Source organism: Mastigoproctus giganteus, chromosome 10 (genome assembly GCF_048544385.1).
Source record: "Mastigoproctus giganteus isolate SK-2022 chromosome 10, ASM4854438v1, whole genome shotgun sequence".
NCBI lineage: Eukaryota > Metazoa > Arthropoda > Arachnida > Uropygi > Thelyphonidae > Mastigoproctus > Mastigoproctus giganteus.
The window spans coordinates 191,027,031-191,052,935 of record NC_143584.1 but is presented as its reverse complement, the minus strand read 5'-3'; the positions used below and the strand labels follow the sequence as shown (position 1 = coordinate 191,052,935).

The window sequence follows — 25,905 nt, the reverse complement described above, 5'->3', positions numbered from 1 at the left end:
TGTATTACTACTCATGGCTGCTGATTTAATTCTTTTGTTTTCCCTTAATGCTTGTTCTACTTTTCGTTTGTTAAATCTTCTTATGTCCTCTGTGAGTCTCTTTTTAATGGCTTTGCATAACTCAGTATACTCAATTTTGTCCTTGTCAGTGTTTATCTTGCTCTTCATTTTTCGCCTTCGGTTCATCATGACAAGTGTTTCTTGACTAATTTTTTCTTCTTTGGATTTCTTTTTACTTATAGGTTTCTTGGGCTTTATCACTTTCAGAAAGTTGTAATATTCCTCATTGATATCTTGTCTTTGGCAGTCTGCAGAAGCTCAAACTTGTTCTTAAGTTCCAGTACATACTGCTCTCAATGTACAAATTTACATATTTAGGAAGTACATACTTAGAGCAGTATGTACGGCTCGAAATATGTACTTTCAGTATATATTTACTATTATTGTCTATTAATTGTTTTCTTGTGTTTGTATCTTTTTATTTCAAATAAAAGAGATGCTGGCTATTTAACTCTTTGTGTGTGGTTTATTTTTACTTTTCCTAATGTGGTGTTGATGTGCGTTATAAAATTAATGGTGATAATTTTGGGCTGATTTAGAGAGAAATTATGTTAAATTTTAGAAAATTATTTTCTGATGTTTTTAATTAATGTGGCACTATAAATTTTTGCACACAGGCACTGCATACCCCTGGCATGCCCCTGCCCCCTTTGCTGAGGCATCCTTGCTACTGTGGGTCATTCTTTGCTATAGTCCTAGGTATAATTTCATTTTAAAAAATTAAATAGTCGTATAGTTCCAAACCTGAATACTAAACTGCTACTGCAGTAATGCTATGTGATAATGTAGTGCAATAATTATAAATCTACCCCTATTCCCAGATATCTGTAGAAGTATAGGTAGTACATAAAATTTATAAGGCACTATAATGTTAATGATTTATATGCCCACAGAACCTCACAGAATAAAATATTCAGGAATTATACTTATCCTCTGGTTCTGTTTACAAACTTCTAACTGCGGTGGCATTTTGACCTTCATGTACGAAAAAACTGACTTTCATTTTTTTGGTTAACTTTTAAATATTTAGATAACTACAAAAGATAAACAAATTACTTAATTGAGGCACTTAAAATATTTTTTACTACAGATTTCAGGGCTTGTTTAAGAAAAAAATATCTTGGTTATGAGCAAACTAATGAAAATCTGCACCAAATAGCCTCATTTGTCATTTCGACTTGTTGAAACTTTTTTTTTTTTTTTTTTCAGTTGTTGGTGCATCAGCTTCTGTGGCCATAATGCACTTCCCAAAGTTTTTGCATTTTACTGTGATCCAAGTCGAGACAGAATTCGAACCCGTGACCTCTGGGTTGCCAGGCAGGCACTTTACCCACCTGGCTAGCCCAGTCGGCTTGTTGAAACATAATTTTGAATTTGGTAACTCTCAGTTTATGGGGGGCACCTCCTTACTTCGCCTATAAAGTGAGTAAAAAGGCAGTGATTGGCAGGTGAAGACACCTTCCACTTATTGCTTTCCTCCTCGCCTCCTTGTCTACACATTAGAGGTAGATGTCACAGTAATCAGCCAATCACAGAACTCAACAGAACAATCACTCCATTCTTCAGCCACGCCCACAACGGGTGACAAGATGCCCCCATAAAATGGAGATCAGCCTTATTTTCAATTTTCTGTCACCCCTGTTGGAATTCTGCTGTTAATTTTTTCACTGTTGCATGTTTTGGAGTAGATATACCAATGTATATACAATATTGTTATGGATTTTTTTTTTTTAATAAAACCTCATCTTCTGCAAGTGTCTTATGATGGCACAGTATTCAAACTTGTCCTTGTTTACCTTAAAAAAAGAAAACACGCTAAGGTCATTAGATTCTGAAGCAGAAAGTAATAAATTTATGAACCTATAATTTTTGTATTTGTTAATATTTATATATTTCATGCATTTTACATTTTAAAAGGCTCAGGTTTTGTATTTGCTAATGACAATAATTAGAGTATGCTGTATCTTGATAAACTAGCCAGTTAAGGGCTAAACAATGGCAGCCGAGGTTTAACATTGATAAATACAAGGTACTACAATTGGAAAGCATTTAACTCCAGAGTAACATACTCTATAGGTGGTACTAAACTGAAGGTAGTAGAGAATGAAAAAAACCTAGGTGTGCAGTATAGCATGAAGTTCTCTGAGCAGTGCACATGGGCTTCTAGGACAGCTCTTGGAGTTGTCAAATGTACTGGAATTTTTCCAGCAGACAGACAAGTGACTATCCCATCATATAAGGGATATATGACCACTTCTCTGACCATTGCTACTTAATTTAGTTTAATGAAAAGGTATATAAACCATTGATTCTCAAACTTTTTTTACTCTGAGGTTGTCTTGAGTGACAAAGGTTTGAGAATCACTAGTTTGTACAAAGGGTCAAATAACCTAACTTGATTCTGTTCACAGTCAATTCCTCCTTGTATTTTTTATTTTTTTTTTAAACTTGTTCTTAAGTAATTAACAATACTGTGACAGATTACTACAAGAAATGAACACTAATTAGTAAGTTGTGAATGTGCATTAGGCATGAAAAATTACTTTTTCATGGAAGGTGTCAGGATTCTTCTTCTTCTCTGTGCGCCATCTCCTAACGGAGGTCAGCGACCACCACGGCAAATGTCTCTCTGTCTCTGGTAGCTCTAAACAGCTGCTCTGTGTTCAGTCCTGTCCAATTCTTAATGTTATCAAGCCATGATATACGTCTTCTCCCAGGTTTTCTTCTTCCTTTCATTCTCCCCTCAATAATTAGCCATGGAATTGCATACTTGTTGTTCCACATGAGGTGTCCAAGATATGTCATTTTTCTTTTCTTTATGTCCTTCAGCAATTCCCGGGTTTTTCCAATTCTCTGCAGGACACTCTCATTGGCCACTATTACTTGTGTATGTCCACATTTCAAATGCTTCTAGTTTTTTCGAGTCGTTAGTTTCATTGTCTGTGTCTCGGCACCATACAACAAAACTGACCAAACATAACATCCATCATCAAGATTCTAAGGTGGAGATACAGATTTCCATTGCAAAATGCAGGTCTCATTTTAAGAAAATACTGCCTGGCCATTTCAATCCTTACTTTTATTTCCATATCCGGTTCGTTTTTGTCAATGATCCAACAGCCTAGATATTTGATTTTGTCAACTCTCTCTATCAGCCTTCCGTTTAACATGAAGGGAAATGTTGGCATTGCTCCATTAAGGACCACGAGCTTAGTCTTATTGATATTAATTCCAAGGCATTCATGCTTTCATTAATTCTTCTCTCATTCTTTCACTTTCTTCTCACACGATTGAGGAGTATCTGTAAGTCCTGCATATTAGTTGTACAAAGTACAGTGCCATCTGCATAGCATCACTCTACCACTGACAGATATTCCTTCATTTCTTCCATCTAATGCTCTCTTGAAGATGACACCCGAGTAAATGCTAAACATGAGAGGGGGAGAGTACACATCCTTGCCTCACTCTACGTTCAATCTGATATTTTCTGTCTTTCTAACATGAACTACAATAGATGCCGCTTGGTTTCTGTAGAGGTGTTTGATTCGCATGTCCTTTTCACCAAAGCCGGACTCCTCAAGGATCTTGATAAGTTTGGTGTGTTGGACTCGATCAAAGGCCTTCTCAAAGTCAATAAAACAAAGATGGGCATCAATCTCTTGTTCTCTGCACATGTGCATCATGACCTGAGCACAAAATAGTGCTTCTCTTGTACCCAGTCCTTCCCTCAATCCAAATTGTGCATCGTCCATAGATTCCTCACAATTCCTGAAAATCCAATTTTGAATTATTTTTAGGAACATTTTGAGGACTTGGCTCATCAAGCTGATTAGTCTGAAGTCTCCACAAGTTCTGGTGTTTAGTTTTTTTGAAAGAGTGATGAATGCTGATGTCAGCCAGTCCCGAGGGATGTTGCATGTGTCATAAATTCTGTTAAATAATTCAACAAGAATGTCAGTGTTTTTGTGGTCAAGCAATTTAACTGTTTCTGCTGCGATTTCATCAGGTCCTTTGGCTTTTCCCTTCTCTGATTTAATCATCCTCTCCACCTTGCATCTTGGGATGGATGGCCCTACCATCTTCTATTTCTCTGCATTTTTCTATGATCCATCTCTCTTTAGCTCCTTTAATTTTGTTCTTAATCAGTCTATTCATCTCCTTGTACCTTAGTGCATTGCAGTTCTTAAATGCTCTGCACTTCCCATGAGTGACAGAATTTCATCTGTCATCCAGTCCTCCTTCAGACATTTTCCATAACCTTGAACTTCTGAGCTCATTTCAGTCAGAACAGATTTGAAACTCTTCCAAAGACCTTCCACTCCCCTCTCGCCTATGGACATGTTGCATTCTTTCGTTAAGGCATGTCTTCGTGAACTGATACGTTTCTGAATTTTTTAACTTCTCTAAGTCAACTTTCTTCTTCAGTTGCTTTTTCCTAGTAGCCTTCAATCTCAAGCTTGAAGGCTACTAGGAGAAAGCTTGATCTCAGTTATGACTGGATTGTGGTCTGAATCAATATCTGCACTGGGGTATCTCTTGGTGTTTTTAATACTGCTCTGGAAACGCTGATTGATCGTGACATAGTCAATTTGGTTTCTGACCACATTTTGTGTGCTGTAGAGGGACGACTTCCATGTATAGAGCCTTCTCTTGCGGAGTTGAAACCAGGTGTTAGTAATCATCAAGTTCTCCCTCTTTCATTCCTTACTCCAAGACCAAATTCTCTTACAGTTTCATCAGATCTGCCTTTTGCAACCTTAGCATTCAGATCTCCCATAACAATATTTAAATCTTGTTTCTTTGTTAGTTTGACTACTTCTTTCAGCTCTGTATAGAAATGTTGAATTTCCACATCTTCCTTATCAGCTGTCGGAGCATATACTTAAATTATGTTGACATTTAAAGGTTATCCCTTCAGCTGGAGTAACATTATTCACTTGGAGTGAGGCACAAAGTTGAGGACACTTTTGGACATATCCTTGGTGACTAGGATCCCCACTCCATGCTGGTGTAGGTTGTTGTCATTTCCAGAGTATTACAAGTTCTTGTCTTCAGAAACACATGTGCCTGAACTAGGCTATCTAGTTTCACATAGCCCCATCACCTGTACATTAAGTCTTTTCATCTCCTGGATCGCATTCTTAAGTTTTCCTGCAGCAAACAGTGTTCTGATGTTCCATGTTCCAATTCACAAAAGATTCACCATTTTGAGTCCAGGGATTCTTAGCACCCCTGTCCCATTAAAGGGATGCTGGGAACTCGGGGTCGGTTTTTGTAGTTTTCTTGCCATGATGTTGTTGTTGTTGTTGTTTTTGGTTTTTAGGAGCATTAGCAACTAAGGCCATATTGCTCCAGGATATGCGGTGGTCATTCCTTAACCTTTCCGCATCCTCCGTATTTGGTGGTGACGGGCTCGAACCCCGGTCTAATCAAGAAGCGTGTGCTACGCACTGCTGCTCCTTCCCACCTGGCTATGGAGGCGCCCTTGCCATGATGATTGTTCTAGGGATATAGTAATGCAGTAGTTTCCCTACTGCATTACTATATCCCATCGCAGTGCTGTAATGATGTAGTACAGCATTCCCAAACTGTGTTCTGCAGAACACTAGTGTTCCATGAGATATGAACAAGTGTGCCGCAAAAATTCATAATTAATAATTAAAAAAATAAAATAAATAAATTTTGCACTTTATAGCATGTACACCACTTCTGTATCATTATAATTTTTAACAATATTTTTTTCGGTTATTAATATACTGGAATAGACTAATAATCAAATAGACCATGGAACTTTATTTAGTGGGCTTTGCATAGAAAAGTATGCGTAGAGGTAATGCCATCTAAAAAAAAGTAGCAACGTAGCAGTCTAACATGCCATTCATATTCAATTTAGCCTGGAGTACACAGGTTGAAGGAGAGGTGGAAGCAAACCGATATCGTAACTAAACTCACTTCCTTGTATAAATTTTTTTTGATAATCATCAGTATTTTGAAATATTATTATTAAAATAAATGACCATGAATTTATGGTTGGAAAAAGGAACTTTAAAATGAGAAGCAAGTACTAGTAGTGCAACTGTGGTCGATGAAAACGAACACAATATTGCCACACTTCAAAGTGAGGATGAACAATCGCAGACTTTTGTTCCCAAAAATCGAAAGTGAAAAAACAGGAACCAACTAATAAAAGACCAAAACGAAAGTATGATGACAGTTATTTGAATTTTGGCTTTACATGTGTTGGAAATAAAGATGCTCCTGATGCACAGTGTGTTGTATGTAATAAAATATTAGCAAACAGTTCTTTGGCTTCCGCTAAACTTGTGTTTCGTAAGTGTTCTGTAAATATATTGTGAGATGAAAAGTGTTCCGTGACTAAAAAAGTTTGGGAAACGCTGACATAGTATATCACTAAGCTATCAGGACAGTGACTGTTTAGATTGCTTCTATCCCTACTCATTGCCTGTACTGTAGAGCTGCTGACCTCATCCAGAGGTGTTATTTAGAGCACCACCTAGGTATGCTGCCTTACTGGGCTAAAGAGTGAGGATGAACAATTGCAGACCTACCCTGGTTTTATTTAGAGTTTCCTTCTCCTAGGTATCTCTCTTAGACTGATACCTACCTCACGAAGACCCATCTGGCTTGGGTGACCCCTACTAGTAGCTATGCTACTGCTGGCATGGCTCTAGAGGTTGTCAGAGTACGCAAGCCCCATCACCACAACAAGGTGAAAATACCATCGAGGGAGTGTCAGGATAAAAAGAAAAATATTTCCCAACAATATTTTATAATTGGCTTGCTAATCTTCAGTGTATTCTCTGCTGTTGTGATAAATAAGGTTGGATAAATGGTTTGAAAGCTGTTTAATAAAAGTTATGAGAAAACATGGGATATTAACAACCTCACATTAATGGAACCGGTGTTCTCATCTTGGCATTAAAACAATAAGAATATTTAAATCTAGAAAGTCCGATAACAGAAAGAGACATTGAAATATAAAAGTAGAAATGTAATTATGGAACTAAATATTATAATTATTGGAATAAATAATGCTTTCTATACATTCTAAATTACAGTACATATTAAATTATTTCATTGCAACTGACTCTAATAAACTTTATTCATTATATTGTGATAATATTTGTAATTTTAGTTTAATTTTCAAGAGGGACATTTTCAGAGGTAATTATAATTCATCACTGCTTATTTTGATATTTTTATTATTTTTTATTTAAATCATTACTTAAATATAATTATGTTTTAAACTGGGAAAGGTACATATAACATGTTGCAGGATGTCATGATTGCCGATGGAATTATTATCGCTGACAATTCACTTATGTGTTACAGCTTTTTTCCTTGTACTTACTGTCACATGCATTCAGAAATTTGTCTAGCTGATGACACTTCTTTCCTGTGTTCTAGATTTTGGGGGTGCAATGACCTTAAATTATGATTCAGTGTACTGTTAGATCAGATTGGGTCTCTGTGCTGAGTGATGCTCTCCCAAGTGTAGCCCCAGATCAGGATCCACCAGAAAACTGTGGTTCTACAGGCGGTAGTGTACTGGAGGATTCAGCTATAGCTTTCAGCTGTATTTCTGGAAACCAAAAATATATTCCATAATAAAGACAAATAGAACACAGACAGAGTATGTCTGTCAAGTGTGAAAATTGATCATGTGGCTAACCAGCTTTCAGTTTTTAAGTGTACTAAAGGATGTATGGTGATCCAGGGGGAAACTAATGACTTAAAACAAATGGACTGATGACTTAGTCATGAAATGTAAGGTCATGCTGGAAAAAGGTTGTGAGAAAGAACAAAATGTCCTTGTGTCTGCAATTTTGTTCAAATATGATAGGACGGAATATATGATGAAAGCCCTGTGGATTAACTCTAGATTGAAGTACTTTGCTAGGCTTGTGGGGGATATTTTTCTCAGAGTGGCCTACTCTAGTTAAGAGAAGTAATTTGTTTTATAACAATGGAATTCTGAACAGAGAGGTGCAAGGTCTCATTTTATACTAGTGTCACGAACAGCTTAAGGGTTCGGGGAAATAGCCAATTCAGGGGAATAGTTAGGGAAGTCATCGGAATGATGCAGGTAAGTGATGTGGGCCAGGAGTATACATGTACCTTCACTATGAGTATCTGTGTCCAACATATAACTGCCATATGTTCAAAAGGAAATGTCAAAATAGGAACCAAAATCATTAGCAATCACACCACTTTGAAAAATGTGTTTAAGTGACTATAAGGGATACATTAAGGTTGTAAAAAGTCAAAAGTTCACTTGTTCGTTATGAAGTATTGTAAATAAATTGGGTGAATTTTGGCTTTTTATTCAATCAATATTGATATAATAGGACAAATAAAGATGGGGTGCCAAAGATGCAGAGACAAGGGATGAAGAATTTTATTATGTTGAATGTAGGGTGATTATGCAGGATAAGGAGGTTGTTGTTATTTGGTTTTTAGGAGCATTAGCAACTAAGGCCATATTGCTCTGGGAATATGCTGTGATCATCCCCTGACCTTTCCGCATCCTCCGTATTTGGTGGTGACGGGCTCGAACTCCGGTCTAATCAAGAAGCATGTGCTACGCACTGCTGCTCCATCCCACCTGGCTACGGAGGCGCAGGATAAGGAGGATCAAAGAGAAGAGAAGGAGAGTGTCACACACAAAAGCTATTTGAAAGTGATATAATTGAACCCAGAGTCAGATCAAGTTCAGATAGAGTCAAGTCTGTGTGGTAGTAGTAGTAGTAGTAGTAGTGGCATGTGATGCAAGAAAGCAAGTGTATGAGCTTATGCAGCATCAGCCAAAAAAAAAAAAAAAATCACACCATTCCCTCCAAATGCCTGTCCAGTTCCTCCTTAAATTTATTCAACCTATCAACTTCCACAACAACAGATGGAAGTTTGTTCCAGCAATTAACCACCTGCTGGCTAAAGGCAAATTTCCGCACATCTATTCTACATCTGTCCTTTCTTAATTTGAATTTATGCCCCCTTAAGTTCGTAATCTTAACAAGTGGAAGGATCCCATCAGAATTCAGCGTGCTGAACCCATTCAAGGCCTTATACACCTCAATCAGATCACCGTGCAGGTGCCTAGTCTCCAGCCACTGCAATTTGCAGAACTTAAGCCTCTCTTGATAAGAGGATCCCTTCATTCCCCTCACCAATCTTGTTGCCCTTCTAGGTACACGCTCAAGTAAATCTACATCCTTCCTAAAATGAGGCCTCCAGACCTGTACGCAGTACTCAAGGTGTGACCTGACCATTGCCTTATACAGAGGGATAATCACCTCCTTTTCCCTGCTAGCAAAATTCCTATATATCATTGACAAAACCCCATGACCTGCCCTGGCAGCCTGTCGGCATTGCTCAGAAAACTTCATATCTGCCTACACAATTACTCCCAGGTCTTTTTCATTTTCTACCATCTTAAGTGTAGTACCACACAGTTGGTACATTTCTCTGGGGTTACTTCTACCCATATGCAGTACTTTGCATTTGTCAAGGTTAAACTTCAGTTGCCACTTCTTAGCCCATCTGCCCAAATTATCTAGATCCTGTTGCAGTAGCACACTGCCATTACTGTCATTAACAACCCTGCCAACCTTTGTATCATCTGCAAACTTCGACATTAAGCCTGATATACCTTCATCAATATCATTGATAAATATACAAAACAAAAGTGGACCTAACACCGAACCCTGTGGGACCCCACTAATAACATTAGTCCAAGAAGAGTAGCACCCATTGTTTACCACCCTCTGTCTTCTCCCACTTAACCATCCTTTTATCCATTGTAGCAACTTACATTTAATACCATTCTGCTCCAATTTGTACAAGAGTCTTCTATGCGCAACAGTGTCAAAAGCTTTCCTGAAATCCAAATATATGATATCAAAATTATTTTTTGCATCCAGTTCCTTTGTAACCACATCATAATATCCTATCAAATTTGTCAGACAAGACTTTCCCTTAACAAACCCATGTTGTATCTGAATTATTGCTGCAGTCTTGTCTAGATGATCCTGCAATGCATCTTTAACCAGTGACTCCATTATTTTGCCAGGAACAGAAGTTAAACTAACTGGTCTGTAATTACTCGTGTCACCCTTCGATCCCCCTTTGTGAACTGGGGATACATTTGCACATCTCCAGTCCGTGGGAACTTCCCCTGAGTCCAAGGACGCTCTCATAATTATGGCTAAGGGTTTGCTTAGTTGCTTTGCCGCCTCCTTTAATATAACTGGATAGATCCCATCCAGCCCAGGTGCTTTTCTTACGTTTAACTTCAACAATTTCTCTTCCACTTTGCTCTCAGTTATTACAAAATCATTAAGTATCCTGCTACAATTTGATAACCTTCTGTCATTTTCAAACCTTAATAATTCCTCACGTGTGAATGTAGATGCAAAATACTCATTCAGTTTGTTTGCTATCTGAGCAGGATCATCAACAGTCGAACCATTGATATCAAGTGGACCAATCAGATTCATCCCCTTCCTTTTAGAGTTTATATAAGTAAAGAAATCCTTGCTGTTTTTCTTAGCATCTTTTGCCAAGGATTTCTCGTAATCTGCCTTCGCCTGCCGAACCTCCTTTGTGACCGGATTACAGACTAACTTATATCTGCCATAGGCTTCTGAGTCGGTTGATAATTTATATGCATCCCATGCATTTTTCTTCTCTGTTACGAGTCTCATTAGTTCATTTGACAGCCATTTAGGCCTAAACCTTGAACAATATTTCTTAATAGGTATGAAACTTTTAGTAGCTTCCACGATTAATTCCTTGAATGCTTCCAACTTAGAATTTACTGTTGGTAACATCGTCAGTTGATCCCACTATACAGAATTTAAAAACTGTCGGAGACCACTGTACTCGCCTTTATGGAAGCAAAAATCCTTTCCTTTACCCCTGATGGTAATTAAATCTTTAAGTAAATCTCACGTCAGTACACTGTGATCACTGCCACATAGTGGTTCTTTTATCTGCAAATTCCTAATACATGAATGATCACTGCTGATAACCAGATCAAGAGTATTACTTTCTCTGGTTGCCTCTCGAGATCGTACAAGATGACTTGCAGCGACAAATCTGTGATACAGTATTATGGACTAAATGATTTTGAGGAGTATGACAAAAATTTCTATAGGCAACTTGAATGGAGAAATCAAATGTAATTGATTCATTATGGGCAACATAGCAGCTCATAATGAATCAATATGGGCAACACAGCAGCCTATGGTAGACATAAGCTACTCTATAATCAAGTCACGAAGGTTAGGCAAGTGAATGCTGATTACAAGAAATCCTTAGGAAAGGATGCAAAGAAAAACAACAAAGACTGCTTTACTTATGTAAAATGCAGAGGGAAGCAGATGAATCAGATTGGTCCACTTGATATTAATGGTTCAACTGTTAATGATCCTGCTCAGCTAGATGACAAAACTGAATGAGTATTTTGCATCTACATTGACACATGAGGAATTCTGTAAGGAAGGGAGGACAGAAGTTTACTAAACTCTAACAGGGAGCTAAATGATTTTTTAATAATGGATAGCAAAGTGGAGAAGAAATTGTCAAAGATAATGATAAAAAAGGCGCCTATGGTGGATTGAATCGACCCAGTTATATTGAAGGAGGAAGCAAGGGAAGTAAGCAAACCCTTAGCCATGATTAAGAGAGCATCCTTGGACTCAGGGGAGATCCTCATGGACTGGAGATGTGCAAATGTATCCCCAACACACAAAGGGTGACACAAATAATTATAGACCTGTTAGTTTAACTTCTGTTCTGGGGAATATAATGGAGTCGCTGGTTAAAGATGTGTTGCAGGATTAGCATTAGCATTAGCATTAGTAGAGGCATTTGATGCAAGAAAGCAAGCTTATGCAGCATCAGCCAAAAAAAAAAAAAAAAAAAAAGTAACATAAATAAATAAAAATAACCACTTCCACTTCACCCCTCTGTTCGTTCGAAATACCTGTCCAGCTGAGCCTTAAACTTATTTAGGCTATCAACTTCCACGACAAGGGATGGAAGTCTGTTCCACCCACCAACCACCCGCTGGCTAAAGGCAAATTTCCGCACATCTATCCTACATCTGTCTTTCCTCAATTTGAATTTATGCCCTCTCAGGTGATTTTTCTGAGCTAGAGGAAGAATCCCATCAGCATTGAGCATGCTCAAACCATTCAAGGCTTTGTACACCTCTATCAGATCACCCCGCTGGTGCCTAGTTTCCAGACACTGTAATTTGCAAAACTTAAGCCTTTCTTCGTAAGAGAACCCCTTTGTCCCATTCACCAATCTAGTTGCCCTTCTCTGCACTCGTTCCAGCAGCTCTACATCCTTCCTGAAATGAGGCCTCCAGGCCTGTATACAGTACTCTAGGTGTGGCCTGACCATTGCCTTATACAATGGAATAATCACCTCCTTATCCCTGCTAGAAAAATTCCTATATATCATTGACAATACACCATGAGCTACTCTTGCAGCTCGTCTGCACTGCTCAGAGAACTTCATATCTGCCTGCACCACCACCCCCAGGTCCCTTTCATTCTCTACCACTGTCAGTGTAGTACCACAGAGTTGATACATTGCTCTGGGGTTGCTGTTTCCCATATGTAGTACTTTACATTTGTCAATGTTAAACTTCATTTGCCACCTCGAAGCCCATCTGCTCAACCTTTCCAAATCCTGTTGCAGCAGCATAGTGTCAGTAGTGTCCTTGACAACCCTGCCAACCTTCGTATCGTCTGCAAACTTGGACATTAAGCCTGATATACCATCATCAATATCATTTATAAATACAGAAAACAATAAAGGCCCCAATACTGAACCCTGAGGGACTCCACTAATAACATTAGTCCACGATGAGCAGTGTCCATTGATTACCACTCTCTGTCTTCTCCCCCTCAACCACCCCTTTATCCATAGCAGCAACTTGCCTCCAATGCCACACTGCTCCAATTTGTGCAGCAGTCTTCCATGTGCAACAGTATCAAAAGCCTTTCTAAGATCCAAGTATATAATATCAAAGTTATTCCCTGCATCCAGTTCTTTTGTGACTGCATCATAGTATCCAATCAAATTGGTCAGGAAAGACTTCCCCTTAACAAAACCATGCTGTGTCCTAGCTATAACTGAAGTCTTGTCTAGATGATCCTGCAGTGCTTCTTTCACCAGTGCCTCCATTAATTTTCCGGGAACAGAAGTTAAACTCACAGGTCTATAATTACTTGTGTCAGCCTTTGATTCCCCTTTGTGAATTGGGGTCACATTTGCACATCTCCAGTCAATGGGTACCTCCCCTGAGTCCAAGGAAGCTCTCATAATTATGGCTAAGGGTTTGCTTACCTCCTTTGCTGCCTCCTTTAATATAACTGGATAGATCCCATCCACCCCAGGTGCCTTTCTTGTGTTTATCTTCAACAATTTCTCCTCCACTTTGCTCTCAGTTATTACAAGATTCTCTAGCTTACTGCTAGAGTTGAATACACCTCTGGCATTCCCCTCGCTGAATAACTCCTCATGTGTGAATGTCGATGCAAAATATTCATTTAGTTTGTTAGCTACCCGAGCAGGGTCATCAACAGTTGACCCATCGATCTCAAGTGGACCAATCTGATTCATCCCCTTCCTTCTAGAGTTTACATAAGTAAAGAACTCTTTGCTGTTTTTCTTCGCATCCCTTGCCAAGGATCTCTCGTAATCTGCCTTCGCCTGCCTAACCTCCTTTGTAACTTGGTTACAGATCAACTTGTATCTATCATAGGCATCCGTGTCACGTGTTAATTTGTATGTATCCCATGCATTTTTCTTCTCTGCCATATGCCTCATTAGTTCATCTGACAACCATTTAGGCCTAAACCTTGAACAATATTTCTTAGTTGGTATGTAAAGCCTAGTAGCTTCCACGATAAGTTCTTTGAATGCTTCCCATTTTGAATTTGCTGTTGGCAATATCATCAGTTGATCCCACTGTATAGAATTTAAATACTGTCTCAGTCCATTGTAGTCGCCTTTACGAAAGCAATACCCCTTCCCTTTACCCCTAATGGTAGTTACCTCTTTGAGTAACTCCCACTTCAGCACACTGTGATCACTGCCACCAAGTGGTTCATTTATCTGCAGATTCTTAATGCATGAAGAATCACTACTGATAATCAAATCAAGAGTATTACTCCCTCTAGTTGCCTCCCGAACATGCTGATGTAGAAAACAATCATCCAATAAATCCACAAAAGCCTTGCTACTGTGTGAGTGACCAGCCCCCAAATTCCAGTCAATATCTGGGAAATTAAAATCCCCCATTATAAGACTCTCTGATTTACTGGCCCACTCTATTTCTCCGAACAGTTTCTTATTATACTCATCAGAGTCATTAGGCCTATAGCACACTCCTACTCTCAATTTTGATCTCCCAATGCTTATGTCACACCAAACTGACTCGACACTGCACTGTCCAGCGATGTCGACTGGCTTCACTTCCTTGGATTTTATGTGTTTTTTAACTAATAGCATAACCCCTCCTCCCTTCCTATCCTGTCTATCCTTTCTGTAGGCATTGTACTCCCCAAATTCCAGTTCTGCATTTCTTATATCTGTGTGACACCACGTCTCTGAAATCCCCACAATATCTGCCTTTGATGTTTTGAGCAATACCTCAAATTCATCAAATTTATTTACTAAACTCCTAGCATTGGTGTACACACAAGTATACATGCACCTGTTCTTTTTCTTAGCTACCCTAACACAACCCATGTGTTTACTTGTACCCCAATGATTCCCAGCAGTCTCTGAAATATCCTGCATCTTATTTTCCAGGCTGCGGCTCATTCCAATAGAAGCAGTGCAAGAATCACTTTCACCTCTGCCAGTGGCTACTGTTAATCTATTAGTCCTTGTATCCCCCCAATCTAGCAGTTTTCCGACCCACCTAACATTGCCTCGATAGCATCAGCAAACATTCTTGCACCCTTTCTATTTAAGTGTATCCCATCCCTGTAGAAGCAGTCTCTCCTGTTAACAAGTACAGACCAGGCTGAAAAAAATTGTACCCCTTGAGCCCTGCACAATCTTTCCAGGGCCGAATTGATTGACAGGGCTCTCATCATATACTCCCTCCTATCGTGTCTGGGCAGAATTGCAGACACTTTCAATTTCAACCCTAATTCACGGCTTTTTTTCATCAGTGACCTGTACTTGTCAAGTAATTCCGCCGGTCTCCTACTCTTAATGTCATTAGTGCCAACGTGTACAACTATATCACCTTTTGCCCTTAAAAGATGATATCCCGCTCTACAACGTCATCAACTTTTGCCCCTGGCAGACATACCCTGGTCCTATTCCACCTATCCTTTTTACAAAGCATGTTTCCCGTTTCCCTGACAATAGAGTCACCAACAACTACTAGTTCCTTTGGGACCAGCGCATTCTGCCTTGGGATCATCTAGAGAAGACTGCAGTAATAGATCAGACACAGCATGGGTTTGTTAAGGAGAAGTCTTGTCTGAACAATTTTATTGGATTCTACAATGTGGTCACAAAAGAACTGGTTGCAAAAAATAATTTTGATATCATATACTTGGATTTCAGGAAAGCTTTTGATACTGTTGCACATGGAAGACTGCTGTACAAATTGGAGCAGTATGGCATTAAGGGCAAGTTGCTGCAATGGATAAAGAGATGGTTGAGTGGGAGACGGCAGAGAGTGGAAATAAATGGACACTGCTGTAAGTGGACTAATGTTATTAGTGGAGTCTCCCAGTGTTCGGTGCTGGGCACATTGTTTTGTGTATTTATCAAAGATATTGATGAAAGTATATCAGGCTTAATGTCCTAGTTTGCAAATGATACAAACATGGGCAGGATTGTTAATGATAGTAAAGATAGTATGCTACTGCAACAGGATCTAGAAAAATTAGGCAGATGGGCTGAGCACTGGCAACTGAAGTTTAACATTGACAAATGCAAAATACTGCACATGGGTAGCAGTAACCCAAGAAAAACATACCAACTGTGTGGTACTACACTCAGGAAAGTGGAGAATGAAAAAGACCTGGGGATAATTGTGCAGTCAGATATAAAGTTCTCTGAGCAGTGCAGATGGGCTGCCAGAGCAGGTCATGGAGTCTTGTCAATGATATATAGGAAGTTTGCTAGCAAAGACAGGGAGGTGATTATCCCCTTGTATAAGGCAATGGTCAGGCCACACCTTGAGTACTGCATACAGATCTGGAGGCTTCATTTTAGGAAGGATGTAGAGTTGCCATAACAAGTACAAAGAAGGGTAACAAGATTGGTGAGAGGAATAAAGTGGTGCTGTTACCAAGAAAGGCAAGTTGCAGAATCTGGAGACTAGGTACCTGCGAGGTGATCTGATTGAGGTGTATAAGGCCTTGAATGGCTTGAACAGGCTCAATGCTGATGGAATTCTTCCTCTTGCATAGATTCAAATTGAGGAAAGACAGTTTTATAATAGATGTAAGGAAGTTTGCATTTAGCCAGAGGGTATTTGATTTCTGGAACAGACTTCAACCTGTTGTTGTGGAAGTTGATAGTTTAAATAAATTTAAGACTGAACTAGACAAACATTTGGGGTAACCGGAAGGGTGAAATTATTTTTTGGCTGATGCTGTATAAGCTTGCTCTTTTGCATCATATGCCTGAACTAATGCTAATACTTAGTTTGTCTTTTATAGGTTGGAAATTGTGGACTGGCAAGATGCCATGGCATAACAGATTTTTGAGCAATCTGGATAGTCATTATTTATTCCAATACATCAGAAGTATAAGAGCCTCTGATATCCTCAATTTGATTCTTACCAAGGATCCAAATTGCATCCAGAATTTTACAGTGCAAGAACCATAAAATGGATAGTGTTCAAAGAGATTTCTGTGGTCAGAAGAAATGGGGAGGGCTTCAATTTCAGGAGAGGGGATGTAGAGGACTGAAGAATTTCTTGGGCTCTATTAACTGCAGACAAATGTGCACTGTTTGATATGAGTTCATTACTGACTTGCTGAAGAGGGTATCCATGAGTTAGACAAGATTTTACAGCTCTGGCCAACCCTAAGTTTTTATTTATATTTGGCCATTTTATTGACTTAATTATTTTATTAAATTATCTTCCATAAGTAGTTTTATAGTCCTAGTCAAGCTCCTTGGTTTATTTTGAATTCAGATAATGATTTTGAAAGTTAATTTGTAGATTTTACTGTTCATAACTTGTCACTATTGTTTTATAATATGGAATAGTGTAATGTACATCCCAAACTTGATAGCGTAAGGTTTAACGTACAACTAAATAGCGAAATACATAGCACTGTATTATAAATCAGTTAGCTCAGTTTAGTATTATCAATTAAAAATTTATTAATCTTATTAAATTTCTTTATTAATTAAATTGTACTTAAACAGAATCATGAACTAGACTAGAGCAGAAAAGCAATGAGCGCAAAGTAGCTGTAGTACTGTGGCTCGGGGAAGAACTGCAGGGGGACGATTCTCCAATGCATCACAGTCTAAAAAAATGTGCAAAGTATGAAATGTTTGCCGACCTGTCTAGAACAGGATATGATCTAGCCAAGGAGGATTTCTTTGTTTGTGCTAGGTGCAGAGACTGTGAAGAAATTAGGTGCCAACTCAGCACTGTGATAGGCATCTATGAGAGTTTGAGGTGTATGGTATTTGCCCTCAAAGGTATCAAAGTGGGGGACCCATCAAGCTCTCAGCTATGCAACTCAACTCCAGAAATCACTCCAGTGCATCAGGCAACTCAGTGGCAATCTCCAAAGCAGAATGAGCTGGTCCCACAGGAGCTAGTTATTGTCAGTGACTCTATTGTCAGGGAAACAAGGAATATATCATGCAAAAACGATAAGTGGAACAGGACAAGAGTATGTCTGCCAGGGGCAAAAGTTGATGATGATGTAGAAGTAGATATCAATCTTTTAAGGAAACAAAAGGTGATATTGTTGTACATGTTGGTACTAATGACCTTAAGAGTAAGAGATCTGCAGATTTACTTAACAAGTACAGGTTAATGTTGAAAAAAAGTCACGAGTTACAGTTAAATTTGAAAGTGTTTGCAATTCTGCTCAGACACGATAGGAGGGAGTACATGATAAGAGCTTTGTCAATCAATTCGGCCCTGGAGAGATTGTTCAAGACTTGTGGGGGTAGAATTTTTTTCAGCGTGGTCTGTTCTTGCTTACAGGAGAGACTGCTTCTACAGGGATGGGATACACTTAAATAGAAAAGGGGCAAAAATATTTGCTGATGCTTTCAAGGCAGTGTTAGGTGGATCGGAAAACTAATAGCTTGATGGGGGGGGTCACGACGAAAACATTAACAGTAGCAGCACACAGATGAAAGCAATTCTTGCACTGCTTCTATTGCAGTGAGCAGCAGCCTGGAGAGCAGGTTGCTGGGATTTCAAGAGCTGCTGGGAGTTATCATGGAATAAGTAAATATATGAACTGTGTTAGGGTAACTAAGAGTAAGAACAGGATTTCTCCACAGAAGACACAATCCATACTTCTCAAAGGCACCCTACAAATATCAAGGCCTCCTCAGATCAAGGCACAAGGAAAAACCATCAAGCTGGTAACTTCCCTAAAACACCTGGGTATCAACTTGGATTCAAAGCTCTCCTTCTTCCACCACCTCTCATACCTTCAAGAAAAAATCAGAAATTATGCAGCCCTAATCGTCCGGGTAAGTAGGTGTGACTGGGGTCTGAACTGGAAAACACTCAAACTCCTGTATAAAGCTATATTCCTCCCTGTTATTACATACGGATCTGGGATTTGGTACCATAGAGCAATAATTGTTCGCAATAAATGCAAACTAGAAACAATTCAGCAGAGTATATTGCTCACCATTACCGGGGCCTGCTGCACAGTAAGCTCTCTGGTCCTCCCCCTTGACTTGGAGGTTATCCATCGAGGATTGCACTACTGCTTGTCACGGGGAATCCCAGCTACCATCTTTGGACATACCATCGACACTCGCACTGACTGTAAGCAAGAAAAGAAGAAACTAGCTGCCATGCTACTACAAATCTGGCAGACAAGATGGGAGGAGACGGACAAGGGCCTAATAACTAAGAAATTCATCCCGGATGTCAAACTAGTTTATCCAAAGTCGCCGCCTTGGTTCTCTCCTGGCCTCTACTGTACATATAACTGGACACGGCTCTATAAATCATAAGTTGACTACCTTGGGAATCATCAATAACCCTTACTGTACATGTGGAGAAATTTAAGATTGGGCCCATCTTCTTTATAACTGTCCAATTTATGACGATCTTCGAGGAACACTGTACACCAGACTCCAACACATACCTCAAGGTCAGGAGCACCTGTTAATTTCTGATGAATAATATTACAAATTATTAACGGAGTACACACAGAACTTCTTTTCTAGGGACTCTACAACCAACTCAAGCTAGGGATAAAAACCTGTGAGGGACTTGCTCAAACTTGAAATAAAAAATCTGTACTTGTCCGTTTTACCAGCATCGACTTGCTAACCCTAGAACATGCAGGGTAGGATTACCTGCATGGTCTAGGGTGCTGAGTGGCTTTTCTACCCTTCTGGAGTTATCCCCTCCCCCCTTTTCTCCTGGTGGGGCATACGCTCCACTGTCAATTTAGGAGATGCCCTCACCTACATCCCCTTACTCTTACTTTCATCCCCCATCTTCTTCTGTACACCCTGTACTGCCGCACTCTACATTATTTTTTATTATTATTTTTTTTTATTATTTAATTTATTTTTATTTTTTTTTATTATTATTATTTTTTTAAATTGGTCTCTGTTCAGGAAGCTCAGGCGACCCTGATGGAGACCTGCCAGAGAATAATGGACAGCCTGGCTACCTCCTAGTGGTGTGTGCGGGCAACATGAGGTCCCATCAGGGATCCTGCAGCCAAATGCCAGGACAGACAACAGAACCCAACACAATACTACACATTCAACACACTACACTTTTTCTGGAATTTACAGTGCTCTGTATTTCTTCACAGTGTACATATGGTGCAGATGTGGAAAACCACAGGTGGCGCCCGACCCTAACACTATGCCCATCTTAACATTTGAGCCTATCTTCATGCATTTGGCTTTATGAGGGTAGGCTCTGGTGCAGCCAGATGCATGGGAGATCACCATGAGCAGGATACACTGGTCACACAGGAGGTGTTAATTCTTAGTGAATCTATTGTAAGGGAATGTTTTATGTAAATAGAATATGTGAAATATGATCAGTGTATGTCTGCTAGCAGCAAAAGTTGGTGATATTGTAGAACAATTATCATCTTTTAAGGGCACAAAAGGTGATACTGTTGTACATGTTGGCACTAATGATATTAGGCATAGACATTTTGAGGTTTTATGAGGTAAAGGCTCAGAATGCCACGAATGAGAAAAAGCCACGAGTTAGGGCCAAATTTGAAACTGGAGTTTTGACAATAGGAGGGGGTGTATGATGAGCACATTATCAATCAATCCAGGCATAGAGAGAGACTGTGCAAGGCTCATGGAGTAGAATTTTTCCCTGCAGGACAATGCTTGTTAACAGAATGGACTGTTTTTATAGAGATAAATATGGGATACACTTGAATAGAAGAGGTGCAAGAATATTTGCTAATGCTACCGGGGAAGTGTTATACAGATCAGAAAACTGTTGGCTTAAGGAGTATACAGACTAATAATTTAATGACAGCCATATGCAGAGGCAGAACTGATCCTTGCATTTCTTCTACTGTGACATGCCATAACATGAAAAGCAGGAGCTGGGGTGGGGGATGGATTACAACCCTTGGTGAAGTTCAACATGGGACTAACAATTACATGAGCTGTGTAAGAATTACTAAAATCCCTAGTAGCCATACCTTTACATGAGCTGTGTAAGAATTACTAAAATCCCTAGTAGCCATACCTTTACTGGCATATACACTAATCCTAGAAGTAATAAATCAGTGTTTTCATGTCTTACTAATTAATTCTCAATTTTTTCTTGTATGTTCATATACCATCTGGCACAACCAGGTGTACCACAGGTTGAGCACCTATGGGTTAAGTCATCAAATACGGACATTATAGAAATAGAAGAAACAATCACTCCGAATACTGAGAATGCAGAATTCAAATATGATTATAATGCGTACAGAAAGGACAGGTATGACAGCATGGCATTCAGTTAAGAAGCATGCAGACTCTAAGACAGTACATCAGTAGACAGAGGTTATCAGCATAATACTGAATCAGTCTGATATGGCAAAAACACACCTACTGGGCACCTCTGGGGTGATCGAATTGAAATGTATAAGGTCTTGAATGGTTTGAGCAAGTTCAATGCTGATGAGATTCTTCCTCTTGCTCAGATTATTCACCTGATGGAACATAAATTCAAATTGAGGAAAGACAATTGTAGAATAGACGTGCAGAAATTTGCCTTTAGCCAGTGGGTGGTTGATAGTTGGAACAAACTTCCATCTGTCATAGTGAAGGTCAAAAACTTAAATAAGTTCAAGGCAGAACTAGACAAGCATTTGGAGTGAATGGATGGGTGAAATGGGAAGGGTTTTTTTTTTTTTTTTTTTGACTGATGCTATATAAGCTTGCTTTTTTGGATCATATGCCTCTACTAATGTTAATGTTAAACACTAGGAAAACAAAAATCAAAATTCGAGTTAAATGATTGTGATCAGTACAACAAATAACTATACAGACAAATAGTATCTTAACTAGTAAATTTCCAGATACTGGCTGAAATCCATGAGTTGCCAGTGTAGGGCAACATGTTAGATAGCAATAGTCCTTAATCTGGTTATCAGTGATTCATCACCTATTAAGAATCTTCAGATTTATAAACCTCTATGTAGCAGTGTTCATACCACATTGATGAGTTTAATCAAAGAAATAACTATTGTCATGGGATTTTATTTTCGCAAAGGTGATTATAATGGATTCAGACATTTTTTAAACTCTTTTCAATAGGGCCGACGTTGTCTTTTTTTTTTTTTTTTTGTTAGTTGTTGGCGCATCAGCTTCTATGGCCATATTGCACCTCCCAAAGTGTCTGCATTTTACTGTGATCCAAGCCCGAGGCGGGAATCGAACCCATGACCTTTGGGTTGCACTGACCCCTGGGGCTTAGTCTACAAGGTGATAACCAATAAGCTCCCCAGGGGCAAGGTCATTAGTACTACCAGGACACCGGAGGGAAACCTAACGACCACCTGGGAGCAGTCAATGGGCAACATACTAGATAAAATCTTTAAGGAACCAGCAATATTAACCATGCAAGAACAACACGAAATTTGCAAGGACAATGCAAACTATAACACCTCGGCAATCGAACCCCCCCTTCACCCTGGAGGAGCTCAGTGAGGCTGCCACCAAGATCAGAAATCGCAAATGCCCAGGACTGGACATGATTGAACCAGAGATCTTGAAGAAAACTGCAGAATTTGCACCGCACTTACTACTTACTCTCTATAACAGGTGCCTGGAAACAGGAAAATTCTCCACAGCATGGAAAACAGCAAACACCAAGTTGTTACTTAAAAATCCTAAAAAAAAAACGGACTGCCCAGAGTCATATAGACCTATCGCACTGCTCTCAGTGGTCAGCAAACTATATGAGAGACTGCTGCACAAGCAAATCAAAAACCACTATGAGAGGACAAGCCTGGTGGCTAGGAATCAGTTCGGATTTAAGCCGGGTTCCTCCACAGTGGATGCACTTGGAAACCTGCTTCGGAAGGCACAGGAATGCAGAAAAAAATACCTACTAGTCATTTCAATTGATTTTGCCGGGACGATCGACTCACTATGGTGGCCAAGCGTCCTGGGCAGACTAAGGGTGGCTGCAGTCCCTATCAAACTATACAAGGTAATGGAGGACTATCTATCTTGCAGGAAAGTAGAAATAAATGCCAACTACCAAAAAGTCACAAGATCTGTACACAGGGGCTGGCCGCAGGGGTCTGTCTTGGGGCCACTCCTTTGGAACATGGTCCTCCTGGACCTGGGGCTGGTTGGGGCCCAGGCCTTTGCAGACGACCTTATTCTTACCATTGAGGCTGACTCAAGAGCCCAACTGGAAACCACCGCAAACCAAGCTCTACAGAAAATAAAAAACTGGGCTACAAGAAACCAGTTTAAAAATTTCACTGACAAAAACCACATCTATTCTACTAAAAGGAACCCTGCAAATACGGCGCCCACCCCAAATTAAAATAGAAGGTGTGACCATTAAACTTGCCAACCAAATGAAATATCTAGGAGTTATCCTAGACAAAAACTTATCCTTTCAACCTCACCTGCAATATATAAGGATGAAGATAAGACGTTACTTGGCACTGGTGGCGAGGGTTACGAGAAAAGACTGGGGATTAAAAAAAACAACACTAATGTTGTATTATAAGGCAACCTTCATCCCTGCGATAACTTATGCTGCTGCAGTGTGGTACAGCAAAACAACACTTGCAGTCAATAGGAGAACTCTGGATATGATACAAAGGACTATTTTATTAACAACCACACGAGCATGCAGAACAGTAAGAACACCAGTGTTGCAGGTGCTTGCTGGAGCGCTTCCCCTCGATTTGGAGACTGTAAAAGCTGGCTTGCTCTTCCTGCATGGCAGGGGGGTTGCTGCCACCTTCCAGGATTTCATAATTGACCCAGCGAGTAGTACAAAAACAGAAAAAGTCCGATTGCAGGCCTACCTACTTTGGGAGTGGCAACAAAGATGGACCGATACAACAAAAGGAGAAATTACAAGAAAATTCCTCCCCGACCTTAGCAAAATATACCCCAAGCAACTGGCCTGGTACTTTCCGGGGAAGCACTTGACTTCGCTCCTTACTGGTCATAGCCCCTTTAAGGCGGAGCTTCTCGGGTTCGGCCTTGTTGAGGACCCCAACTGCACGTGTGGGGGAGGTCGAGAACTGGAATCACTTGGTCTATGACTGCCCAGAATATGAAGATCTCAGAGGCATCCTGATCACAAAGATACACTATCTTCCGAAAGGACTGGAATCCCACTTCATTGACACAGAAGAGGAATACAGAGCACTTTCTCAATATGCCCAGGACCTCTTCGAGAGGAGAAAACTGCTAATTACCATAAATCGTGTCTGACGAAAGACCACCACAAGTTAAACTATACAAGACCATAAAATACCATCCAATAGAGTTACTACAGAGAAAAACCTTGAGACAAGTTAGTGAAAAACACAAGGATGGGGCTTACCCCATGAGTGACTGGACTGAAATCGACTCGACATTGAGGAAAAGAGACTTAACGCAGCACAGCTGCCAAACGCCATTTGGCGACTTGAGGAGGGCACCCTAGCCTCCATCTTTAATATCCCTATTCCCGGTGGGGGGGAGGAGACGGTCTTACTGTCTCCTCCCCCTTGTGACTTGGGGTTGCCTCCTCTCTCGACTCCATACTTCTGTCTTTTCCCCCCAGACTTCAGTCTCCCCACCCACTCTACCTGCACATACACAAGCGAATGCCCTACACGTCGGAATTGATTTAATCATCTCCAAATTACATTTTTCGCCCATACACTCGGCCTTTCAGAAATTTAGGGTTATTCCTCATCGAATTTACCAAAAATATATATATTTTTTTTTTATTATTTTAGGTCCTAGCCGCCGAAATCTCAGGAAATTAAGCGGCAGGACCTGCCAGAGTAAATCTTAGTCTACTGGTGCTTCCTGGTCTGCCTCCACGGGGCGAAAGTGGGGCAACGTTGGGCCTCAGTAGGGGTCCAGCGGCTAAACGACCAGATGAACAACGGTACATGACACTACGCATACACAATATCCATACACTTTTAAATCTCTGGCATTTCCCAGCGAACTGGTTCACCCACAATGAAAGCAACGCGGAGATGGGGGAAACCCCTGGTGCCGTTTGACCCTAAACACACTTTACCTTTGGGTTGCCAGGCAGGCACTTTACCTACCTGGCTAGCCCGGGCCGACGTTATCAAAAAAAAAAAAAAAAAAAAAAATGTAAATGCCATAGAGATACCATTCAAGGTTTAGGCAAAAATGTATGTCAGATAAACTAATGTGCTTAAATGGTACAGAAAAATACAGCTCCGAGGAGACTGTACAAAAATATAATACACCACTGCTGTAAGTACACTGCTTCATAACGAGGCTACGAAATTATCAATACACTGCTTTATATCACATAACTACTATAAATACAAAATTACCTTTCGTGACGGCATATAACAATCCATTCTGAATATACCCATGTTTGATTTTAGTTGTTCCTACATGAAAGGGATACCCAGTACAAACACGTTTATGAACTTCAAGGTCCCTCATGTGGAGTACAATGCTACACTGTATACAAGTTTTCCATTTCGATTGTATAGGAGAAAACTTAGTTGAATTCATTTTTAAGCATATGAAAATGATATTCACAATAAATAAAAGAGCATACAACGATCAAATTTAATACACGACGAACGTTTACTAACACATGAAGCACCACAAACTAATAAATTAAAAGCACATGTTTTCCCACACAACTTCAACAAACACCAACACAACGACCTCTCGTAATCCCTTTAACGCAAAAAAAAAAAAAAAAAAAATTGCATTTAGCGCCACGAACAGACCACAAACGAACTCTTCATGTCTTGAACAGAATTCGCTTCCCTTACATTATAGAGACTTGATTTACATCATGGAACTAACATCACATGCACTAATAGTAAAGTCTGAGCCAAATTAAATTTTGTGGTTTCCGGGTAACCCAATATTTTGGGATCATA

At 39.8% G+C, this 25,905-nt stretch overlaps 1 protein-coding gene across 1 annotated transcript in view; it reads right to left on the bottom strand.

The window, feature by feature from the left end:
• Nucleotides 1-25,599, bottom strand: part of LOC150079670 (ATPase family gene 2 protein homolog A-like) — a 238,027-nt gene extending 212,428 nt beyond the window's left edge. The window contains exon 1 of the mRNA XM_090383160.1: nucleotides 25,339-25,599. Within this exon, the coding sequence (XP_090239286.1) occupies nucleotides 25,339-25,525 (187 nt within the window). The 5' untranslated portion in view covers nucleotides 25,526-25,599. The remainder of the gene's footprint in view (nucleotides 1-25,338) is intronic.
• Between the last annotated feature and the right edge of the window lie 306 nt (nucleotides 25,600-25,905).